Source organism: Aptenodytes patagonicus, chromosome 2 (assembly GCF_965638725.1).
Source record: "Aptenodytes patagonicus chromosome 2, bAptPat1.pri.cur, whole genome shotgun sequence".
NCBI lineage: Eukaryota > Metazoa > Chordata > Aves > Sphenisciformes > Spheniscidae > Aptenodytes > Aptenodytes patagonicus.
Window position 1 is genome coordinate 52,393,069 of NC_134950.1, and position 20,479 is coordinate 52,413,547.

At 43.7% G+C, this 20,479-nt stretch overlaps 2 protein-coding genes across 8 annotated transcripts in view; one reads left to right on the plus strand and one right to left on the minus strand.

Annotated features, from left to right (window-relative positions):
* OSBPL1A (oxysterol binding protein like 1A) overlaps positions 1 to 12,426 on the plus strand; it is an 83,961-nt gene extending 71,535 nt beyond the window's left edge. For 6 of the 7 annotated variants that reach the window (XM_076329823.1, XM_076329820.1, XM_076329822.1 and 3 more), the window contains 8 exons: positions 22 to 129; positions 221 to 310; positions 557 to 683; positions 3,881 to 3,997; positions 4,790 to 4,913; positions 7,402 to 7,492; positions 8,433 to 8,456; positions 11,251 to 12,426. In XM_076329823.1, the coding sequence (XP_076185938.1) occupies positions 22 to 129; positions 221 to 310; positions 557 to 683; positions 3,881 to 3,997; positions 4,790 to 4,913; positions 7,402 to 7,492; positions 8,433 to 8,456; positions 11,251 to 11,353 (784 nt within the window). In that variant the 3' untranslated portion in view covers positions 11,354 to 12,426. The remainder of the gene's footprint in view (positions 1 to 21; positions 130 to 220; positions 311 to 556; positions 684 to 3,880; positions 3,998 to 4,789; positions 4,914 to 7,401; positions 7,493 to 8,432; positions 8,457 to 11,250) is intronic. The other variant, XM_076329825.1, reaches the window with a different exon arrangement.
* A 1,614-nt stretch (positions 12,427 to 14,040) lies between these two features.
* On the minus strand, positions 14,041 to 20,479 carry CABYR (calcium binding tyrosine phosphorylation regulated). Its single transcript, XM_076328960.1, has 4 exons — positions 20,332 to 20,479; positions 20,191 to 20,244; positions 16,314 to 16,634; positions 14,041 to 14,615 (listed from the first exon to the last, which is right to left on the minus strand). The coding sequence occupies exons 1-4, from the start codon at positions 20,477 to 20,479 to the stop codon at positions 14,041 to 14,043; spliced, it is 1,098 nt and encodes a 365-aa protein (XP_076185075.1).

Below are 20,479 nucleotides of genomic sequence, written 5' to 3' on the forward strand. Positions count from 1 at the left end.
ATTTTTATTCCCCTCCCTTAGACACAATGAAGCCTACACGTGGACAAATCCTACGTGCTGCGTGCATAACATTATTGTGGGCAAACTTTGGATCGAGCAGTACGGAAATGTGGAAATAACTAACCACAAGTAAGTTGAGAGTGTGAGTGCTTTCACTTGCTGCAGGTTTGAAGAGGAAAAGCATTTGGAAATAATTAATGCCCTCTTGTTCTGCCTTTAGAACTGGTGAGAAATGTGTACTAAGCTTCAAGCCCTGCGGCCTCTTTGGGAAGGAGTTGCACAAAGTTGAAGGCTACATTCAGGACAAAAGGTAACAGCTCCATTCCTAACAGGAAGCAAATGGCTGTCCTCTGTTTCTGATGGGAGCTGTAGAACTGAATGCCCTTAACATAGTCTGTCAAGGGCATGAACCTGCAACAGCAAGGTTATGAATTGTGCAACTCCAATAATGGAGTTTTAAGAGTTGGTCTCAAAAGTTCTTTCAAATATTTTTTTGTCTGAAATGATGAAATAAATCTCTTTAAGCTCCTTTGTAAACTTAGTCTTTTTTTGACAGCAAAAAGAAACTTTGTGCCTTGTATGGGAAGTGGACTGAGTGTTTGTACAGTGTTGACCCAGCTACATTCGAAGCTTACAAAAAAAATGACAAGAAAAATGCAGAAGAGAAGAAAAGCGGTAAACAGGTATTATTCATGTAGAGAGGTGGTATCAAAAACATAAGACAGCTAAATATTTTAGTATCATTTAAGAGCATTAAGATTTCTTTTCACTTATTTTCTCTTTCCTAGTAGGATGCAAAACAGATTGGATGAGTACCAGCATTAAGGGATAAAATGCTTTCTCTCTCAAGGATTTGTATTCAAATTTCCCAAAACTTGGAGTGATCTAAATAGTGGCTGGTTCATTACCTGCCTCTTCCTCCCAAGTCACATGGAGGAAATAGCATATCCATTAGTTGGACCATGGTTTTGATCATATATGATAACATTTATATTCTAATAGGAGGATTTGGACTCCTAGAGGCAGGATAGTCTAGTTTCTCATCTTGATAGAAGATCATATTTTCCAGCTTTTCCAAGGAATTTCTGTATTGCTTTCTATTAAATTTTCACAACCATAGAAATGCTTGCTTTTTTTTTTCCCCTCCACAATTGCATTTTTTTTTCTTCTGGGGAAAAAACCTCATTCTTAATTCTTCCAGATTTCTGGTCAACAGTATGCTTTTTGTTTAAGGTGAATGGTGGTGGTGACAACATACAGCTTGATGAAGAACAACCACTCACGTAGTAGCTTAAAACAGGGATTGTTTCCCTTTGGTGACTGAAGCCAGGTTTTTTGTTGGTTTGGGTGTTGGTAGTTTTTATACTTAAGAAAAAAGAGACGGAGAACTCTGAAAGCAGTTGTTCCTGTGCAGGTTTAGATTGTTGCTGTATCTGAGATTGCTCCAGTGCTTGTCGTCAGGGGAGTGTTAAAGCACTGGAGATTACTGCTTCTCTTGGAGTCTGACCCTGTGAGCTCTAGGGAGAAGGAACAAAGAAAAACATACCCTGTGTCTTTGTTCAGCTACCACTTTGCATTTTCCAACAATGCTCAAGATGATCCTTGCTTTTCACTTCAAAATGAAGCATCCTCTTGCATAAAGCTCAAGCTGCAATGTTGCTCTGACTCTAGAAAAGCACGCTTTTTCTAGTCATTTAACAGAACTATTTCTGTGTAGAAAACTGAGAGCTTTGTAATGCACACTATGAATCAGGTAGTCTTTGTTGAATATGTATTCCCGCTGCCCCCTTGTGTTTCAGGAGTTGATATTGTTTATGGGTTTTGAGCATCTAGGTGAGCCAAGTCGCATGTGTAATGTCTGCATGTGGTTTGTCCCTTCATGGTAGTGAAGGATTCATTCAGGCATGAAAGTACATGGCCTTTCAAACTTCCCCTAATTAGAATTTTCAGATTTATGTAGTTGTTTTCCAGCTATTCCTTTGTGCTGCGTTGCTACTAATGAAGAATTGCTTCTGTCTCCCTTTAGGGGACCTGCTTGGACGCGAGCCCTTTCGCAAATTGCCCCAGATTTTTCTCCGAATCCCTTTGATTTTTATAGGGATAAAACTTAAGGAAGAATAATTTTGCAGGGAGCTAGACAAGCCTTCATGCATGCAAAGGTGGTATTTTACCAACCCCCTAGACCTGGGATTAGACCAGGATGATTCTGCTCTGAATGAACTAGAGCTTTTTTTAATCGAGGTGAAACATTTTGTGCAGAATTTTCAGTGCAAATATATGGAAGAGCATAATGTAAGGCAACAGCAACTGCCCTCACACGTGCCTCGTTTACAGACGCCAGAGGTCTTGCTTTGGCAAAGTCTGTTAATACCCTCCTAGCAATATACTGAGAGGTTGAGCAGTGCCAAGCATAAAATGTGGATCATTCTTACGACATTTTTAAGATTATGTATCCAACAAGGCACAAATTGCAGCGTGTACTGTAGTCTTTCTATAAAAGTTGGTTTGGAGTTTGACAGTCTGGCATTGAAGCGTCTTTGTTTTGATATAAGGATATCTTTCTGACCTGTTCTGCTTCACATCCTGATTTCTGAAAGATTGATCAGTGTCCCTCAAAGGACAGAATGGCAGGTTGCCAGCACAGTTCAGATGTAGTCAACTAAAAGCCCTGTTTAGCTTCCTGATAGCTGAGGGACTGAACCTGGTCTGCATGTTGTTCTGGTTACTTTGCAACCTGTTCGTTATCAAAAGCACTGTACCCAAGTGCTCCACAGTGAAACAGAACCCTTAATACTTACTAATTTCCTTGGAGGCATAACGCATGAATCATCTCAGAGGATAACTGGGTCCAGTTTGGGTACTGGATTTTTTTTGCACTAAAACGTCAGTATTATCTGATGCAACCATCAGAGAGCAAAGCTTATTAGCAGCAGGATTAAAACTGTTGGCATGTAGCCAAAGTATTTAAAGCATTAGTTGCCTTTAAGTTCAGCTTTACTCTCCAGTGGTCTCTGAAACATGCTGCTGTTTTTAGCTGCGATAGTGACACCAAGTTTTCTTGGGAGAGCCGTATTCATTGTCTAGCTGACTATAGTTCAGTATTGTAACGTACGCTTGCGTGGCGGAATTAATGTCAGCAGCATTAGACCCCAGCTGCTTTAAAGCTGTGCGTAAAAAGGGTGATGGTTTAGAACTAGTTCAGGTCACATCTACGCTGTGACCACCAGTTATTCTCTACTGCCCTAGTAATGCTGGGTGGTTTCTCCCTTTCTGGGAAAACCATTTCACAGTGCTGTGGCTGCGGCTGCCTCAGGCTGTATGTGTCAGCCTTCATAGGATACCCTTCCCAGAAGAAGTAGGTAATCTAGGATATTCATGTAACGTTTGCAGTCTGCCATTTCAGTAGTGTAGTGGTCAATGGAAAGGAAGGTTCCTCTGAGCAAAGAGCAGTAGCGTAGGGCTTTCTGTAACTGAAGACAGCATTTGCATTATGTGCTGGCATTTCTTTGATGTGGAAGGATGAGGAATGTGACTTCTATTCTTCAACTTCAATGAAGCAGTAATGGAGTTAAATATCAGGCACGGAAATGCTTGTGTTTGAGGAAACGGGACATCTCTGTGGTGGAAAAATGGACATTTCTTAACGCTTCAACATCCAGATTATATCTACGAAGATGTTGATGCAAGAAACTATTGGGAGTATGTATGCTAATCCTGTTGTCCTTCTTGACAAGCATCTAGAAAAGTTTCTTCGTTGCTGAAATTATTTACTTTTGGTCAAGAAAATAATTTTATGTAAGCTCCAGTGTTGGAATGAATGGGTGTAAATGGTTTATGACTCCAAACAACTCCTTGTCTTTTCTTTGTGTGCTGCCTTTAGGTGGGCAATACTGAGGAACCAGATGAGATGCCGTTGCCAGATTCTGAGAGTGTGTATGTTATTCCTGGAAGTATTTTGCTATGGAAGATAACTCCAAGACCTCCAAATTCAGCACAGGTCAGCTATGCTTCTGCTTATTGGAAGTGGGTGGTATCCCGTTATTCTGTATGTTCAACACAAAGCAAATCCATTTGTTGTCTCTTTCATTAACGAATCTGGATTTGCCTGTTTATTGCAACAAACTTTCGCACTACAATTGTAACTTTATAATGTGGGGTTGGAGGGATAACTGCCACAGGCATGACTGTAGAGTTACGGGAATTTCTCTGGAAAATGGGATGCGTCATGTAGCTAGTGGTATGGGGGCTTTCCCCGCCTCTTCTCTCCACCCTGCTCCCCCCACTGAGGCACCTACCTGTGAGAAATCTCTTCTGAAGGGCGTTATTAGAGGACAGACGCATCCTAGGAGACTGTTGCAAAGCCTGCGCAGCATGTGTTGGTTTGTGAAGGGCTATGGAGCCGGAGGGCCAGTGGGTGGAATACAAGGGTATGCGTGCAACTGGAATGACAAAGAATTGCAACAAGAAAAGGTGCCCTCAGTGGGTCAATCAAGGGGGAAATCTCTCTGCAGAGAGAGGGAAAATACCAGTAGGACTGGAAAAAGAAGATAAGAAAGAAATAGTGCACTGAGTAATTGGATGCTGGCCTGCTTAAACAGAAGCACCAAGGATCACCTACGGTCTGCCTGACAGTGCAGTTTTGCTGGTATCTTGAGTATTCCTATCTTGAGTGATTAAACAATAAAAAAGCACTTGGATGTTTGTTTTTAGACAACGGCTTTCTTGTGTATTAAGAGTAGCAGCTAAAGACATCGTAAAGTCACCTTTTATTTTTGTCTCTGAATTTCAGATGTATAATTTTACTAGCTTTGCTATGGCTTTGAATGAGTTGGACAAAGAAATGGAGAGTGTCATTCCCAAAACTGACTGCCGGCTACGACCAGATATCAGAGCCATGGAAAATGGAGAAATAGGTAACTTCAGTTATTGGCAAAGGTGGCTTTATTTTTTTTGTTAAAACTGAGGGACTGGGAAAAAAGTAAATTCCCCATTCAAGTTGTTAGATGAACTGTTAAAGTAAGTAGCTACCCATAAAGATACATTCCTCCATGGTGCAAGCCAGTAACTCTTTAATACAGCCTTCTGCAGGTTGTGGTATGCTTCTGGTGAAAGGTATGTCACCCATCTGTACTGGGGCTGGTTGGGATGGAGTTAATTTTCTTCACAGCAGCCCATGTATGGTGCTGTGTTTTAGATTGGTGACCAAAGCAGTGCTGGTAACACATCAATGTTTTAGCTATTGCTGAACAACATCAGCACAGTGTTAAGGCCTTCTCTGTTTCTGGGTTTGGCAAGAGGCTGGGAGGGGACACAGCTGGGACAGCTGACCCAAACTGACCAAAGAGATATTCCGTACCATATGACATCATGCTCAGCAATAAATTGTGTGTGTCGGGGGGGAAGTAGCTGTTGCTTGGAGGCTGGCTGGATACAGGTCTGCTGGTGGAAGGTCGTAAGTGATTGCCTTTGCATCACTTCTTCCTCCTTTTTTTTTTTTTTTCTTTCACTTATTAAACTGTCTTTACCTCAACCCATGAGATTTTTTTGCTTTTTGCTCCTCGATTCTCTCCCTTAACCCTCTGGGGTGGATGGGAGTGAACAAATGGCTTGTGGGTGCTTAGTTGCTGGCCAGGAACCCACCACACCACTTACTTGCTTATGTTCTTCCATATAAGCAAGAATCTTAAACTTCACAATGCTATGCTTTTTATTTAGCTTTAGGCCCTCCGCTGTGCTCCATAGTCAAGCCCTGTAATTGGAAACTAGTCTAAGGAGACAATCTCTGAGCATCGAAAGGAAGCATTTGTGAACTTTTCAGTTTTCTGTTTCCATCAGCCCAATGCGAAAGGAGTATTTTGATGTGCCAATTCTGAGAAATGCGGTCTAAACTATTTAAGTGGAACTGCAGTGCCAAAAAATACACTTGATGCAGAATTATTCTTCAGTGGGAGCTGAACACTTCTGTTGTCCTAGAATAGCGAATTAGAAATACATTATGAGACTTTCAGTGAGTAGAAATAGTGTGCTTTTTAGAAACCTCATAGAGATTGTTACTGTAGGTGCCATAGAGTGAAAAGTGTCTTTTAGTCTTCCGATGTGTGACTTGGTGTTAAATACTTCAATATGGTGTGGAACAGCCTTCCCCTGGCCCTCTTCTGCTCCTTTTTCTTTGGCATTTTGTATGTTAAAGCAGGATGGCCAGCTTTGTAGACTAAAAGCATGGGGGCTCTTGCTTTCTCTGGATTGCTAAGTGATTGGGGTAAGTCATGAAACCTCTGATTCAGTTTCACCTATGTAATAGGGCAATGACTGTGACTACTTCTGATAAATAGTCCGAGATCTAGGTATGAAGAACTGTGACACAGGCACAATACAGTGCAGTTGTGCACTGTTTTTCTCAAAAGCTGATAACCACTTCTCTGAGGCTTTTAAAAAAGCAGATCGGTGAATTCCCACAATCAGTCTCTCCTGCCTGTACAATTCTTTTGTGGCCATCAGGGTGGACATACTTGGTTCAGAGCATCCCCAGGAACTTGTCTGTCTAAGCTTGAAGTGCAAATAACTATGCTGTCAGCAACAGACCATATTCCTTAACTATACTAATAGCATAAAGTCTGTCTAGCAGATAGACTGGTAATACACAGTCTGTTAGTGGCTGGCAGTAACTGGGAATGGCTGATAGTCTTCCAAAAATGATTCTCTCAACTACTTCTTCCCAAGATGTTTATGAAATGCTTTTTAAGGATTCAGGTATGAAAAAAGATCGCCCTTCACCTAACCTGCTTCTTAGTCTGACTTACTCCTCAGACCTTCTGACCATCCTTTCTGCCAAATAGAAGCAACAGTTCTGCTTGTTTAGGACCATGACCTGTACTACCTTAGTGTGTTAACAAAAAAATGAAGGGATGCTGCAGAGAGACAATTCTTTGTGGTTTGGAAATGAATATTCCAAACCCCTGTTGATCAGGAACTAGGCACTAGTAACAACTTACCCCAAACCTTAACAAGAAGCAGGTGGCCAGACTTCTGAAATAAACCCAGCATATTGTAATCAGTTTCCCTACTGAAATAAATTCTGGGTATGCCACCTCCCCTAGCTCACATTTGCTGTCACGTAAATGTGTTTTCAGGGTCCTCAGACCATGGATAAACATGTATTTAGCAGTCTTAAAGACTGGGATTTCATTGGCTGGGATTCCATTGGCTGATCTTGTGCCACAGCTGGCCTGGCTTTGCTCTTAAGGCTAAACCAGAAGCTCTTCTGCGTTATGTAGGAGGCTTTTTAAATGGACAACTTTTACTCCTTCCCGTATTTATTTGCTGGGTCAGATGGAGTAATGTCCCTGTCTTATATTACACTTTACTTCTGTATTTTTATTTGTGTATTTTCATTCCTTCAAGATCTAGCTAGTGAAGAAAAGAAGAGGCTAGAAGAAAAACAAAGGACTGCCCGCAAGAATCGTTCAAAGTCAGAGGAAGACTGGAAGACGAGGTTAGCGTGCTTGCCTCTGTGTGTGTGTGTAGTTATATAAAGGTTTTGAACATTCAGGTTAAGTGCCAGTCCACGCTGGTGATGTGCAGTGTTGTGTCAGCATGAAGAGCTGACATCATCAGGTTTGTAGTGCCACTGTTGTATTTGCAGCCTTGGTCCCTGCAGGCTGTGTAGTACTTCCAGAGGGAAGCGTCAGGCTTGGTCTCGGTTCCTTCCCTCTCACGGCTTGCACACCCATATTCAAATACAAACTGTGGTGTCTTTTCTGAGCGCCTCTTGGTTCTGACACGAAAAAGATATTGCTACTGATAGCTGCTTGTAAGGACTGTTGTTGCTGATTAATTTATAATTGCCTCAAATTTGCATGCTTGGCCAAAGAGAGGAGGAAATGCTTCCTCCGGTGAACTTGATAGCTTATTGCCCGTGACTCCTCAGATCAGTTGCTGTGTGCTGGCAATACTGTATTCCTACTGCATACAGTTATTCTCCACGTTGGTGAAATGACTTTAACACCCAGATACCCAAGTCATTGTCTCCTTTCTGAGAGGGTTATGAACTACGAAAGTTAGAAGAGCTAAGGGAAAAATTAGCTTACAAGGGATCTGCCAGGATGTTTGGGGGGGTTTTTTGGTGGGGTTTTTTTTTTTAGTATAAGATAAGAGGGGTCAGTTGGGAGCTCTTACACAGAAGCTAAATAGAAACCGTGAAAACATGACCGAATGAATCTAGTTTGACCAGACAAGGTCTATTTAAAAGTATAGTAATAAATTGGCAGTCTCTTCACAGAAAAAAAAATGGTAGGGCTAAACTCTGTAAAAGTAAGCAAGCTTCATCTCTTCCCTATTAACTAGCTATTACTACACCCAGACACTGTGGATTAAATATCTTTAAAATGTCTGTTTGTAACTATAAATCACTTTTTTCTTTTTTTCCAATGAAGTCACCCATCATCCCAGAGTCCCAGGTTTGGACGTGTCTGCCTTTGTATTTTTCCTGTGCCTGCTCTCCTGAAGTGTTTGGGTTTGTTTGCCCTGAGACTGGTGGAAAATAACATTTTTGTAATGCTTCCCAGTAAACGTGTTAAGTGCTGGACAGCCTTGCACCTCCCTCTTTCCTGAATTCAGAGTGGTTCTACCTCTCACCGAGTGTTTTAAAAGCAAGGGATAGTTATTCTGTGTTCTCCAGGTGCCTGAAGTAGCTTAAGGTATAGCTCAAAGCACCCGAGGTTGGTATTGGAAGTTGGGGAATTCCCAGGGGGCAACTCAGAGCAATGGGTTTTGGGGTGTATAATTAGTGCAGACAGCATTCACAAGGTTCTTCAGTTGCTGTTGTGCAGGTACTGCAGGTACTGCTCAGCACTTGCCTGGGATATCCTTTAAGAACTCTTTGTTTTCCAGGATGTTTCTAAAGCTTTGGCAGAAAATTCCTAGTGTCTGATCTCTCTAGTAGGAATGCCAAGTGTGACTGCCTCCAAAGGATGAATGTAAAGTGTGGAGGAGGAGTTGTGCTTTGGGGGAAAAAAGTGCATACTGTGAAGGGAAGCTCTCCCACCTGTTCCCAGAAGGTCAACTGTAGGTCTTAGTCTGCAGTGTAATATAAACTCTGATGTAAACTATTGCAATTGCCTAGCCACAGAAAAGCAGGCTAGTTACTTTGTCTAGTAGAGTTCCTCCCTCGTAAGACAATTCTCCGAAGTGCCTAGTCATTTTTTTTTAGTTACTTTGAATCCACTTTAGAAGTGGGGTCTTGGTGTTTCTGAAGAAGTGATTCATGATGAACATGTCATGTTTTAGAGACTGACCAGTAGTCTTGAGTAGAAGACTAGTTCGGTTCTGAAGCATAGCAGTGGTCTGTTACTTTTGATGAAAATCAGTCCCCTCCTTCGCCCATCACTTGCCTGGCTAGATTATCTGATTGCTTTGGGTCTCCCGTGTCTCTCAAACTCAGTTCTTCCCATCACCTTTCCCCTTCGTATTGAAGTAGGTGGTCACTGGAGGAGGGGCACATTGTCCTGACCTGTACAAGTGTTGAAGACACACTAGTGAGGTATTGGGTGGTAGAATTCCTTAATGTGAGAGACTGTGCTTATAGCTCTGCCGCTCAGCAAACTCTCTGTGCTCTGGAATGAGCTGCTGTTACCTGTGAACTAGGTGGTGAACTGGACGCATGTACACACGCACGCACCAGTTACTTCGGAATAGCTGACGCATCCTGCGTGGAGGTGATGCAGTAGTGAACCATGTGCAGTACAAGGGTTGAGTGACTTCTGTCTTCTGTTGACTTCAGTTCACTTAACCAGGACAGCAGGAGAACCACTGAAGTGTTCAACCGTTCAGTTTGCCACCGTGAAGACAGTACAAGGCATTTCTTCTGATACGCATCTCAAATCTTTTGAGCCAAGCAAGACTCGCCTATTAGCTGCCCTGCTTTGTAACATGACGCTGCAATACCAGTGGCCTTTATGCTTTTGCTTCTTAAAGAGACCAAGTCATACATATTTGGTCCGAATGTGCTTTAATTTCTGTTCTGAAACCTTACGGTACCCTAGAAGGGAAGAGCCGAGTTAAAATGGGCTGCCTTGCACACGCGTGATTTACTTGAATGTGTTCACTGCAGTGAGGCATAGAAAGGAAGAGCTGGCTTTTGTGGCCCATGGGGAGGTGAAAGGAAGCTGTGGGGCATGTTAACCACAGAAACAGCTTCTAGCAAGCTGACTTGTGCCATAAACACGGCTTGGCAAAATACAACAGGAAGTTAAAATGCTAGAGGTCTGGTACTGTGCAGTGTGTACTTTGGAGGCAGAAGATTGAGTAACCTGGCCCAAACAGAAAGCGGTGTTCAGTAACGGGCTGCAGGATTGCCAGAAATGGGTGTGGGAGAGGGAGGAAGAAGGACAAATTTCTGTGCCGTGCCGATTTGACAGGGTTGTACTGTCAAAGCACTGGGGGATGCTTGCCATTAGTATGGCCGTGTAAGTGCACCTTATTTTACAGATAGATAGCTCCCCCACCAAAAGGCTATATACACATGCACATGTAATCTGTGCGTGTGTAGACTGCGCCTCCAGATTAGGGTAGGAGGGGAGAGGGAAGGAAAGAAAGAAGGTGCTAAACTTCAGTGTTCCTAGCAACAACCGGCTTAGCAAAACTTCATGCAGACGGAATCAGCTTTCTGGCTATTCAGATTAGCCCCCATGCTAACGGTGTAATGCAACACAGTTACGTTGTAATAAGCCAGGACTTTTCCTGCAGCCTGTGGGTGATAACGTCATCTACACTGAGGGTAGCCGGCACGCTTGTTCTGAGTTAAGTGCATTCCAAAACAAGGCTTTGAAAAACAAGGGGAAACCTAGATCCCCGGGAAATAATGTTTTTCTGTTTTCAGGACTGCAGTGCTTGTGGTGTTTACATGTCTTGCAAAAACTGTTACTGCTTATGCATGCCAAAATGATTGTTCACAACTGCTTTGAAGTAAAACCGTACTGTCCTTTTTTATGTGATAGCCTTGACTGCTTCACGTGACAAAATACTGGTGTCAGTCATTTCACCTAGGAGACATTTAAGCGGTGTGGCAAATGGGGAGATCTAGCCACTGAAGATGACTTTAAATTGACTCATGAATTTAAACCCAAGAGGGCTCCTGCAATCACAATAATTACTTTGAACAGTAAACTGCTGAAGGTGCAGCAAAGCAGTTCTGAACTTCCATAAAAGTGTGTGTTGATAGCTTCGCTAACATGCTTTTATGTTTCCTTGCAGATGGTTCCACCAAGGCCCCAATCCCTATACTGGTACGCAGGACTGGCTTTATTCTGGCAACTACTGGGACAGAAACTACTTTAACTTGCCTGATATTTATTAAAATGCAATAAGGAGCCTGTGACTGATACAAAGAAGTCTTAATCTGTTTTAATGTTTTCCCTTGTTTTACTTATCTGCTGAAAAAACTGACATGTTATCAGAGTATTAAGCATCTCCACAGTAAATCTGGTGGTACACGGTCTGCAGTCCCATAGGTAGGGGAATAATTTTTCTGGCTGATGGTGGGTCCTGTGTGGACGAAGTAAGTCGCCATGGTTTCGAGCTGCCCTGTTTGCTGAATACACCTATATTAGGTTGTGGTGTATGAGGAATAGAACGCCCGCGGCTGTTCTGTGAATACCTTCTTTCGTAGATAACATTGGCACAAGTAAAACTGGTTTTATTTATTGTGACATGGGAATGTTTAAAAGCACACACAGTAATTGCAATATTCTGTTCTTAAATGAAGAAGGGTGTGTCACTTTTGTAAAGATGTAATTTTTCATAAAGTGACTTTTCTTTTACTAAAGTAACTCCCTTAAATCCTGAGCTCTGGTCAGAGATTCCAGAAGCGTTCCCGTTTCTGGAGCATTAATGCAGTTGTTTAAGCTGGTAACATTACTCGGAGGTATTTATTCCATGTTTTTGTGCAGTGTGTTTTGAATTTTGCTCTCCTGTTTTGCTACCAACCTTACGGTTTAAGGAATTAAGAGCCATTTAAATATCTATGGATTTGATTTGAACTGCACACTAGTAACAGGTTTTAAAAGAACCTGTTTCATGCACTAGAAGTTCCGGTGCCCAGCACCACTGCAAAAAGATGAGAACCTAATCAGTCCAGGACCCGGTGGAACATGGCGGGGGGGACAGGACCTGTGTCTGTACTGTGCAAACTCCTGCGGAGGAAGTCTTGTGCATTTCAAAGGTAGTACAGCACCTCAGCGAGGCCTCCTGTGCACAGCTGCTTTACCCCTTTTCAGTGGGGTGCATTCAATCTTAGAGTGTAAGTTTATATCGAACTGTGTACAGAGCTTCTAGAGGGCAAGCTGCTCTTTGTACAATATTTTAACTGGTGTCTGGAGGTTAGTGTTAATTGAATAATTTAATTGCTACTAAATAAAGGCTTCAAAACTTCTTGCATCTAGTCTAAAGTGAGTGGTGTTGGACAGTGCTGACCCTTTCTGAGCAAGCCTACTCCAAAAGCTGCTGCAATGAAGTTGCACAGTGTGCTTCCATGTGCTTCAGGGACCTCTCTTCCCCTAAGCAGGGACAGCCTGCTTATGGGAGGGTGGGGAGGGCTGGGGAACTGTGGGCTTTCTCCTCGCATATGCAGTGAGGCTGCAGCTCTAGCCTTGAGGGTGGACTACTGAAACTGTGAATAAGGCAATGAGATGCTTTCTATTTTTATTCTGCGCACTACTAGAATTAGCCAGGTAGTGATGCTGGGACATATTTGCATAGATAAGGGAAAGCCTTTTCTTTGGCAGTCTTTCATGTGAGGCGACCTGTAGAGGAAGAAATTGAATACCTGCACTATCTCTTGGAAGCCTCATCTCTGCACTCGAGCCACTATGCTGGCCAGCACTTCTTGAAGTCTGTCTTAATTCCTGTGCAACTTCAAGTGGGGTTCTGGGATAGGTAGGTAGAAACAGTCTAGCTGTTGGGTCTGAAGGCTTAGTGCTAGGAAAACCAAAGCATTTAGTTCCTACCTGCCCTCCCAGGTTAAAGAGGGGGAAACCTCTACACAGCATCAACTTTGCTTTTTGTTTTGAGTGCCTTCTATTTCATAAGAACAGATTTTTTTTTTCCTAGACCTATTCATACTTCAAGAGTCTGGCATATTTAACTGACCATAGCTGTAGTTGTGAAACCTCTAAAGCAAAGTAAAGGTACTTTTTCTTAACCCCTTCCTTGAAGCATAACCTCAGCTGGCCTCCTGCTGTAATTTGAATTGACCATGTGTGAGAATAATTCCCTCCTCTTGTTGAGTTGTCCTCTTGCTCCTGACACTTGTGTACAGTTCCTTCCTAGAGTATATCCCCAGCAGTATAGACTACACCTGGTTACACTGAACTGACTTTGTCTCTGTACGTGATCTGTCAATATCACTGGGGCTTATGCATATACCATGTTAGCACAGTGAAGCAGCTGGGCCACTCTGCAATGAAATGGCTGCAGCAGATGTGTTTCAGTGGTCATAATTCACACAAAGTTAGCACAACATCCTAAATGTTGTCTTAGGAAAGTATAAAATGCATGGGAATACAGTTCTAATTGCTGGCTTTTCTGGAGCATTTGCATTATTTGATTTATTACAATGTAAACTCCATTGCTCCTGAACTCTTCCTGAAGTCCAAACAGTCTCTCTTCTCAACCTGTTTAAAAAATGTGAACTCAGTAGAAAGTATGCAGCAAGAACTACATTAATCGCTACCTAAACGCGCTCTAAGTTGAGGGTATTTTGCAACATGCTGAATATTACACTATGCCTGCAGCCTTAACTTTAAGGGTTCAAGATGTGTATGAATGCAAGATTAAAAACTTGGTTTCTTTAGACTAAAACCAGAGCAAGATTAGTACTACTAATTGCAAAGCATAACAAGCAGAGGAAGGCATTGGGTCTGTTATGTATGACAAGTAGTTTAACCACTGGTCTTAAACCTTACTTTATTTTGAAAAGGGTTAAATTAAGCTTTTAAAAGCCAAATGCATCTCCCTCTGTACCATTACATCTGATGTAATGGTAATCTATCCTGCAGTACCATAGCTTTCTGCAAGAGCATCTATACCTGTGTGCTTATGACCAGCTGGCGAGCCTTTCTTTGCAGACATCGCATCATCCAGAGGGATGGCAACTGAGAAAACACCAGGTGTGCATGGCTTAGCCGCAGTTTCCTCTGCAGAACTAGAATTGAGGCTGGCCATATCTGTTTTCTCATCAGCCGGCCTGGCGACTGGGACAGGGACTGTAGTCAGTCTCCTCCTAGCACCTGCATCCTGCTGTGCAAAGACAGCATGGCCAGGAATAGGTTTCCAATCCTGTATGTTCTGAACATTAGAGCCCACTAAAATGAAAGGTGGAGCATCTCTCCTCTTGCTTGCTTCTTGTATCACATAAATTGGAGCAGGTACTTGTGACAGCTGACCACATTGTTGATCTTCCCCCCTGGAAAGACTGAGGGGTGCCTGGGAATAAGGAACACCAGCTCCAGCAGCAGAAAGGGATGGTGGTGATTTTTGACCTTGCCTCAAGTCAGTTAGGCAATAGAGGGTCCACACATTAGAATGTGGTGGTGGCTGTCCTGCTTCACTTGATGCCGTGGCTACAAGGATAAAAATAAGAGTGCTGGTATCAGAAGTAGTGAATGTCTAAAACAAACATACCTACACTTGGTGAAAGCAAGCATGTTAGAGAAGAAAGCTGGGATAGCAAACACTGTTTGGTATGTGGCTGACAAACACCTGCAGCCTAGAAAAAGTAAATGTTTATGGTCAGAGCAGAGGCTCTTCTGGGTAAGCATTTGTCTGGTATTTCTGAAACTGAAGTTTGTCAAACTCCCCTTAAAGTTTGTTTGTTTGTTTTTTTTTAAAAGAGCCAATGTTAATTTACAAATCTGCTTAAGCTCAGCTCTCCTCTGCAAAATGCTTTGCTGAGACCTCACAGCTGTACTACTTCTCCCAGGGCCTAGGACAGGGCATGAGCAGACTCTGCAGTACTAGGGCGATTCGAGGCAGGGGAGCTCCACCCTGGAGGGTTTCTCCAGCTGGGCACATGTCACCACAGGGAAGAGATGTGGTGAGGGCCTCAACAAGAAAGATGAGCACCAGCTCTCTTGCTGTTTGTGGAATTGATGACCAGTGCTTAGCCCATTCAGCCCAGCTGCAGAAACTCACCAAGCTCAAGACACAGCACAGGCAACCACCACCACTACTTTTTTTCCTAAATAGAAAACCTCTTAGGTCAGTGCTGGAATATGAGATCTTTCAGGGGAGGAGAATCAAAACCAGGGCTCCAACTGTTCACCTCTCTTCAGCCACAGGGCACATGTATTACATCTTAGGTCTCTAACACCTGCTTCAGAAAATACGGCTTGTTTTGAGCAAGACTATTTGGCATCAATGGGCACCTCTTCCCATCACTCTTATCGGCATATTTGCCCACAGAAGTGCAGGACTCCTGCCCAGAGCTAGCCGCATCTCTTGGAACAGACAGCAGAGAGATCTAACACATGTGCACTGGGGCCAAGCAGTACAGTAGTTTCTTAGAAGTCATCTCTACCCTGCGTTGCACTGATGTAGGTGCTTTTCCATTTAATGAGCATTGATGATGCTGTAGAGCTGAAAGCTGGAACAGGAAGATGACACAAAGACCCAAACTTTCTTACCTGACAAGACATAAGCTTGCTCAGCTGATTCCACTTGTGCTGTAGATTCCGTTCTCTCAGGATGGCACACTAAATCATCAGCAGATGGACCTAAGGTTGTAGCACTTGAGCCCTGGCCTGCATTTAATGGCTGCTCAATCTTTAACAGATAAGCTGTTTGGTCTACAAAGGGAATGATTATTTTCTGTGGAAACTGCTCTACATAAGGTGGAACCTCTGCATCCATAATCAGCTCATCATCCCAACACAGTGATACAACCTCAGTGGTTGGGGTAGCCTCAGCTTCGTTGCAGGAAGGCACAGCCTGCAATGGATCTTTAGGAGCAGGTGATGGTGGTGGTGAAAGAGGTGATGGTTCTTCCCACAAGGGGACCAAGGAAGCTTGATTTACATCATTTTTTGAGACATCAGCCTGGCTGTCTGAAGGACCTAGTTCTCCATCTATGGAGGACTGGCTCCACACTCCTGGTTGTGACCTAAGAGCCTCTACAGAATCCTCGGCTGCTGGGACAGCAGAAGCATCTTCAGCAGCACCTTCTACTGGTGTAAATTCATTCTCCGAGATCTGAGAGTCTTCATAAAGAGTCTGCACACTGGTTGCCACATCCCTCACAGAATAAAGAGAATCACTGTTACCTAGCACATGGGCAGCAAGCTGTGCAGGCTCAGCAGGGACGTACACCAGTTCAGGTCCCTCAGGGGATGAAGCTCCATCAGATCCAGGGGGCAATTTGCTTTCTGCAATGGAACTGGCAATTGATGGGTGTTGAGTTATTTTGGAGCTATACTGAATATCAGGTTCTTCAAGGAGCTGGTCTTCCTCTGTGTCAGTACACTTGTCCCTTTGCTTGGGCTCCCCAGAAAACAAAGTATCTGTGTACTCGGCTGTCTTCTCTTCCAGTCCCTCATTTCCATTTTCTGCAAGGTAAAAAGCACATAATGGCAATACATGAGCTCCTGTTTCCATTTAAATAAAGAGTGATTTCAGCATCAACTCAATTAGATGCTCTACAGCACATTTATGAGGCTTCCCGGGTTGCAGAGATAGAATAATTCAAGGAGGGGGTTTGCTGCTTGCCTATCAATAAAGGGGAAAAAAAATTCAGAAAGCAGTGGTACCACTTCAAAATCTAGGAAGCCTTAACTGCATTCATGATCCTGCAGTGATGGCTACATTCTTATCTACTGCGCCCAAACACATGCTACACTTATGGGTTAAAAGATTAAACCTTTTGTGTTAAGCACATCAGATAAGCCAGCTAGAAGACCACGGCTCCTCTTTGCAACACCTCAGAACTCTTTGGATCCATACAAGGTATTTTAGCTGCGTAGATGGTGACATTTTAGCTTCCTCAAGAATCTTGATTAGTTGAACTGACAGGTATCCAAATGAACAGGGTAAGCCATGAACAAATTTTAGATAGAGTGAAAGACAGCTTCTAGATTAGTTATCAAGGGAGGAACACAAGACAGTACCCATGGGATCAAAACAGTGTTCCATCACATAGTTAATAAAACCCTCAGCATTGGAAAGAAGCCCACCAAACCAAGAGGTCTGGTTTCTATCATGATCAGCAAGCGTTGGCCAATATGTAAAACCAGCACAGCAGCAGCAAAGAAGGTGAGTCTTCAATACATCACCACAGCTCAGCGCTGAGCTGTTTTCTGAAGTCATGACTGGATGAGATCAGAAATTATGAGAGAAATATAACTCAAAGGATGACAGAGCTAAATCCTCTCTGAAAAAACATAATTCTGACTGCCATCCCAAGCCAACACAGACCCATTTATAAACCAATGTCGGGCAATGACGCAGAAAAGGCTCCCTTGCAGCTCCACAAACAAGCTAGCTACCTGCTGGTGCACAAACAGTCCCAAAACCCGTGCTGGCACTGTGGGTGGGAGACTCCAGAGGAAACCTTGCTCAAGCTTGCTAAGGAATTCCTCTCTGATCATTCTCTTTCATAACACAGTTATGTGACCACACAGTAGGGGACAGCAGACCACAGAAGGAGAGGGATTAAGTGGTCTGTAAGGAAAAAGGTGCAAGAGGGACCTGTTTTGGAGCATGGTGAACATGCAGGGGTCAGTTCACAATCACATAAGCAAACCACTGACAGGCATTCAGACAGAAAGTTTCTGCATTACGCAGCCGCTTTCTCCATCGTATTTGAAAAGTCATGGCAGTCAGGCAAAGTCCCCAGTGACTGGAAAAAGGGAATAAGGAGGACTCTGGGAACTACCGACCAGCCAGCCTCACCCCCACGCCCGGTATGATCATGGTACAGATCCTCCTGGAAGATACATCGAAACATACAGAAGACAGGGAGGTGACTGAAGACAGCCAACATGGCTTCACCAAGGGCAAATCATGCCTGACTAATCTAGTGGCCTTTGATGATGGAGTGACAGCATCAGTGGACACAGGAAGAGCTACGGATGCCACTTACCTGGACTTCTGTGAGGCCTTGCATACACTCCCACACAACATTCTGGCTGCTAAATTGGAGAGAGATCGGTTTGATAGGCGGACTATTTGATGGATAAGGAATTGGCTGGATGGCCATGTCCAAAGAGTTACAGCCAACAGCTCAATGTCCAAGTGGAAACCAGAAATGAGTGGTATCCCTCAAGGGTCTGCACTGGGACCAATACTATTTAGTATCTTCATCAATGACAGAGAGTTGGACTGAGTGCACCCTCAGTAAGTTTGCGGATGACACCAAGCTGAGTGGTGCAGTTGATGTACTAGAGGGAAGGGATGCCATCCAGTGCGACCTTGATAGGCTAGAAGAGCAGGCCCATGCAAAACTCATGGAGTTAACAAGGCCAAGTGCGAGATCCTGCACCTGGGTCAGGGCAATCCCCAATATCAATACAGACTGGAGGAGGAACTAATTGAGAGCAGCCCTGCAGAGAAGGACTTGGGGGTACTGGTGGATGAAAAGCTGGACATGAGCCGGCAATGTGTACTCACAGCCCAGAAGGCCAATCGTATCCTGGGCTGCAGCAAAAGAAGCGTAGCCAGCAGATCAAGGGAGGTGATTCTGCCCCTCTACTCTGCTCTGGTGAGACCCCACCTGGAGTACTGCGTCCAGTTCTTGGAGCCCTCAGCATAAGGAGGACACGGACCTGTTGGAGCGGGTCCAGAGGAGGGCCATGAAAATGATCAGGGGGATGGGACACCTCTCCTATGAGAAGAGGCTGAGAGAGTTGGGGTTGTTCAGCCTGGAGAAGAGAAGGCTTCGGGGAGACCTGATTGCAGCCTATCAGTACTTTAAGGGGACTTAGACGGAGAAAGACTTTTTACCAAGGTCTGCACTGACAGGACAAGGGGCAACAGTTTTAAACTTAAAGAGGGTAGATTGAGATTAGTTATCAGGAATTTTTTTTTTACAATGAGGGTGGTGAGACAGTGGAAGAGGTTGCCCAGGGAAGTTGTGGTTGCCCCATCCCTGGAAGTGTTCAAGGCCAGGTTGGATGGGGCTTTGAACAACCTGATCTAGTGAAAGATGTCCCTGCCCATGGCAGGGAGGTTGGACTAGATGATCTTTAAGGTCCCTTCCGACCCAAACCATTCTATGATTCCATGATTATGCAAAAACTGCTGTGTGACATCATTAATGCAACATTTGCAAATGCACCAAAATTCAGCCTTTGGTGATACTTTAAGTTGCACTGCAATATCCACTAGGCATTTTACAAGAAGAAAACTGCTTCAAGTGCTGAAATCGGTGGTGGTTAGCTTTTTCAGAGGAGATCCTAAGCTAGGAATAAGATAGTAGGCACTTTCTGTCCATAGCTGGGGCTTCTCTACATTGCTCTACATCTTACTGTATGGCGCTCAATCTATAGACCAAGGCTGTCTCAAGTGCTGGCTAGTTCCAGGGTTACTTGGAACCCAGCTCAGGTGGCCTTTTTGAATAAAGGGGATATTTGAAGCTGCTGACGCTTACGGTAACCAGGTAGCGGAGACCCAAACCACTGGGGCAGATACAAACAGGCGAGACAACACACCCATATCACTGCTCCCACAAAACCTTCATGTGGCATCACAGATTCCAGCCCTTACAGCCAAACCCAGGGAGCAGATGAAAGCTCCCAGCAATTCCCAAAGGAATCAGCATCCCACAGAAGTAAATCATCTTTTTATAAACAAAGAGATACAATATTTATTTGCAAAATATAGATAAGGGTAAAGTCGCTATCTGCTTAGGGGGTGATAAATCGCACTGCAATATCTTAAAACTAAAATGACCAGAAGCATCCAGGCTCTTCGCCTATACTCAAGGAGAAAGTACAGCATCCCAGGGGACTAATTCTTCCCACATTAAACAGAAACAAGTGCTTTCTGAAGATGCCTGCCTCTTCAATAGCTCAGAGCCTACGTGCCTCTTTCACATGACTAGATACGGATGGGATGCAGCCCATGATAAGTGAAAACTACGTGCATCCATTTGAGTTGGAACATTGTCTCAAAAGATCTTAAAAGAACAAACAGCAACTATCTTACCGCTAACGAACTCAAACTTTTCAACCAGTTCTGTTATATCCAGATTTGGATTCCCTGGAAACAGAAGCAGAAATTAAGCTGGAATAGGATAGCACTCTCAAATAGCTCAGCTCTTCAGATGAAGCACTGGTAGGAACAAACCTTTCTGAAAGGTGACGAGCTCTTGGAAATAGAGAGCGAAAAACTCAGCAATGTCATCCGGGTTGTTTTCCATGACAGCCCGGCTCACCCCCTCAAGCAGGGTCTTGAGGCCATGTGGAACTACCAGCCTGATCTTTGAAGACTGCAT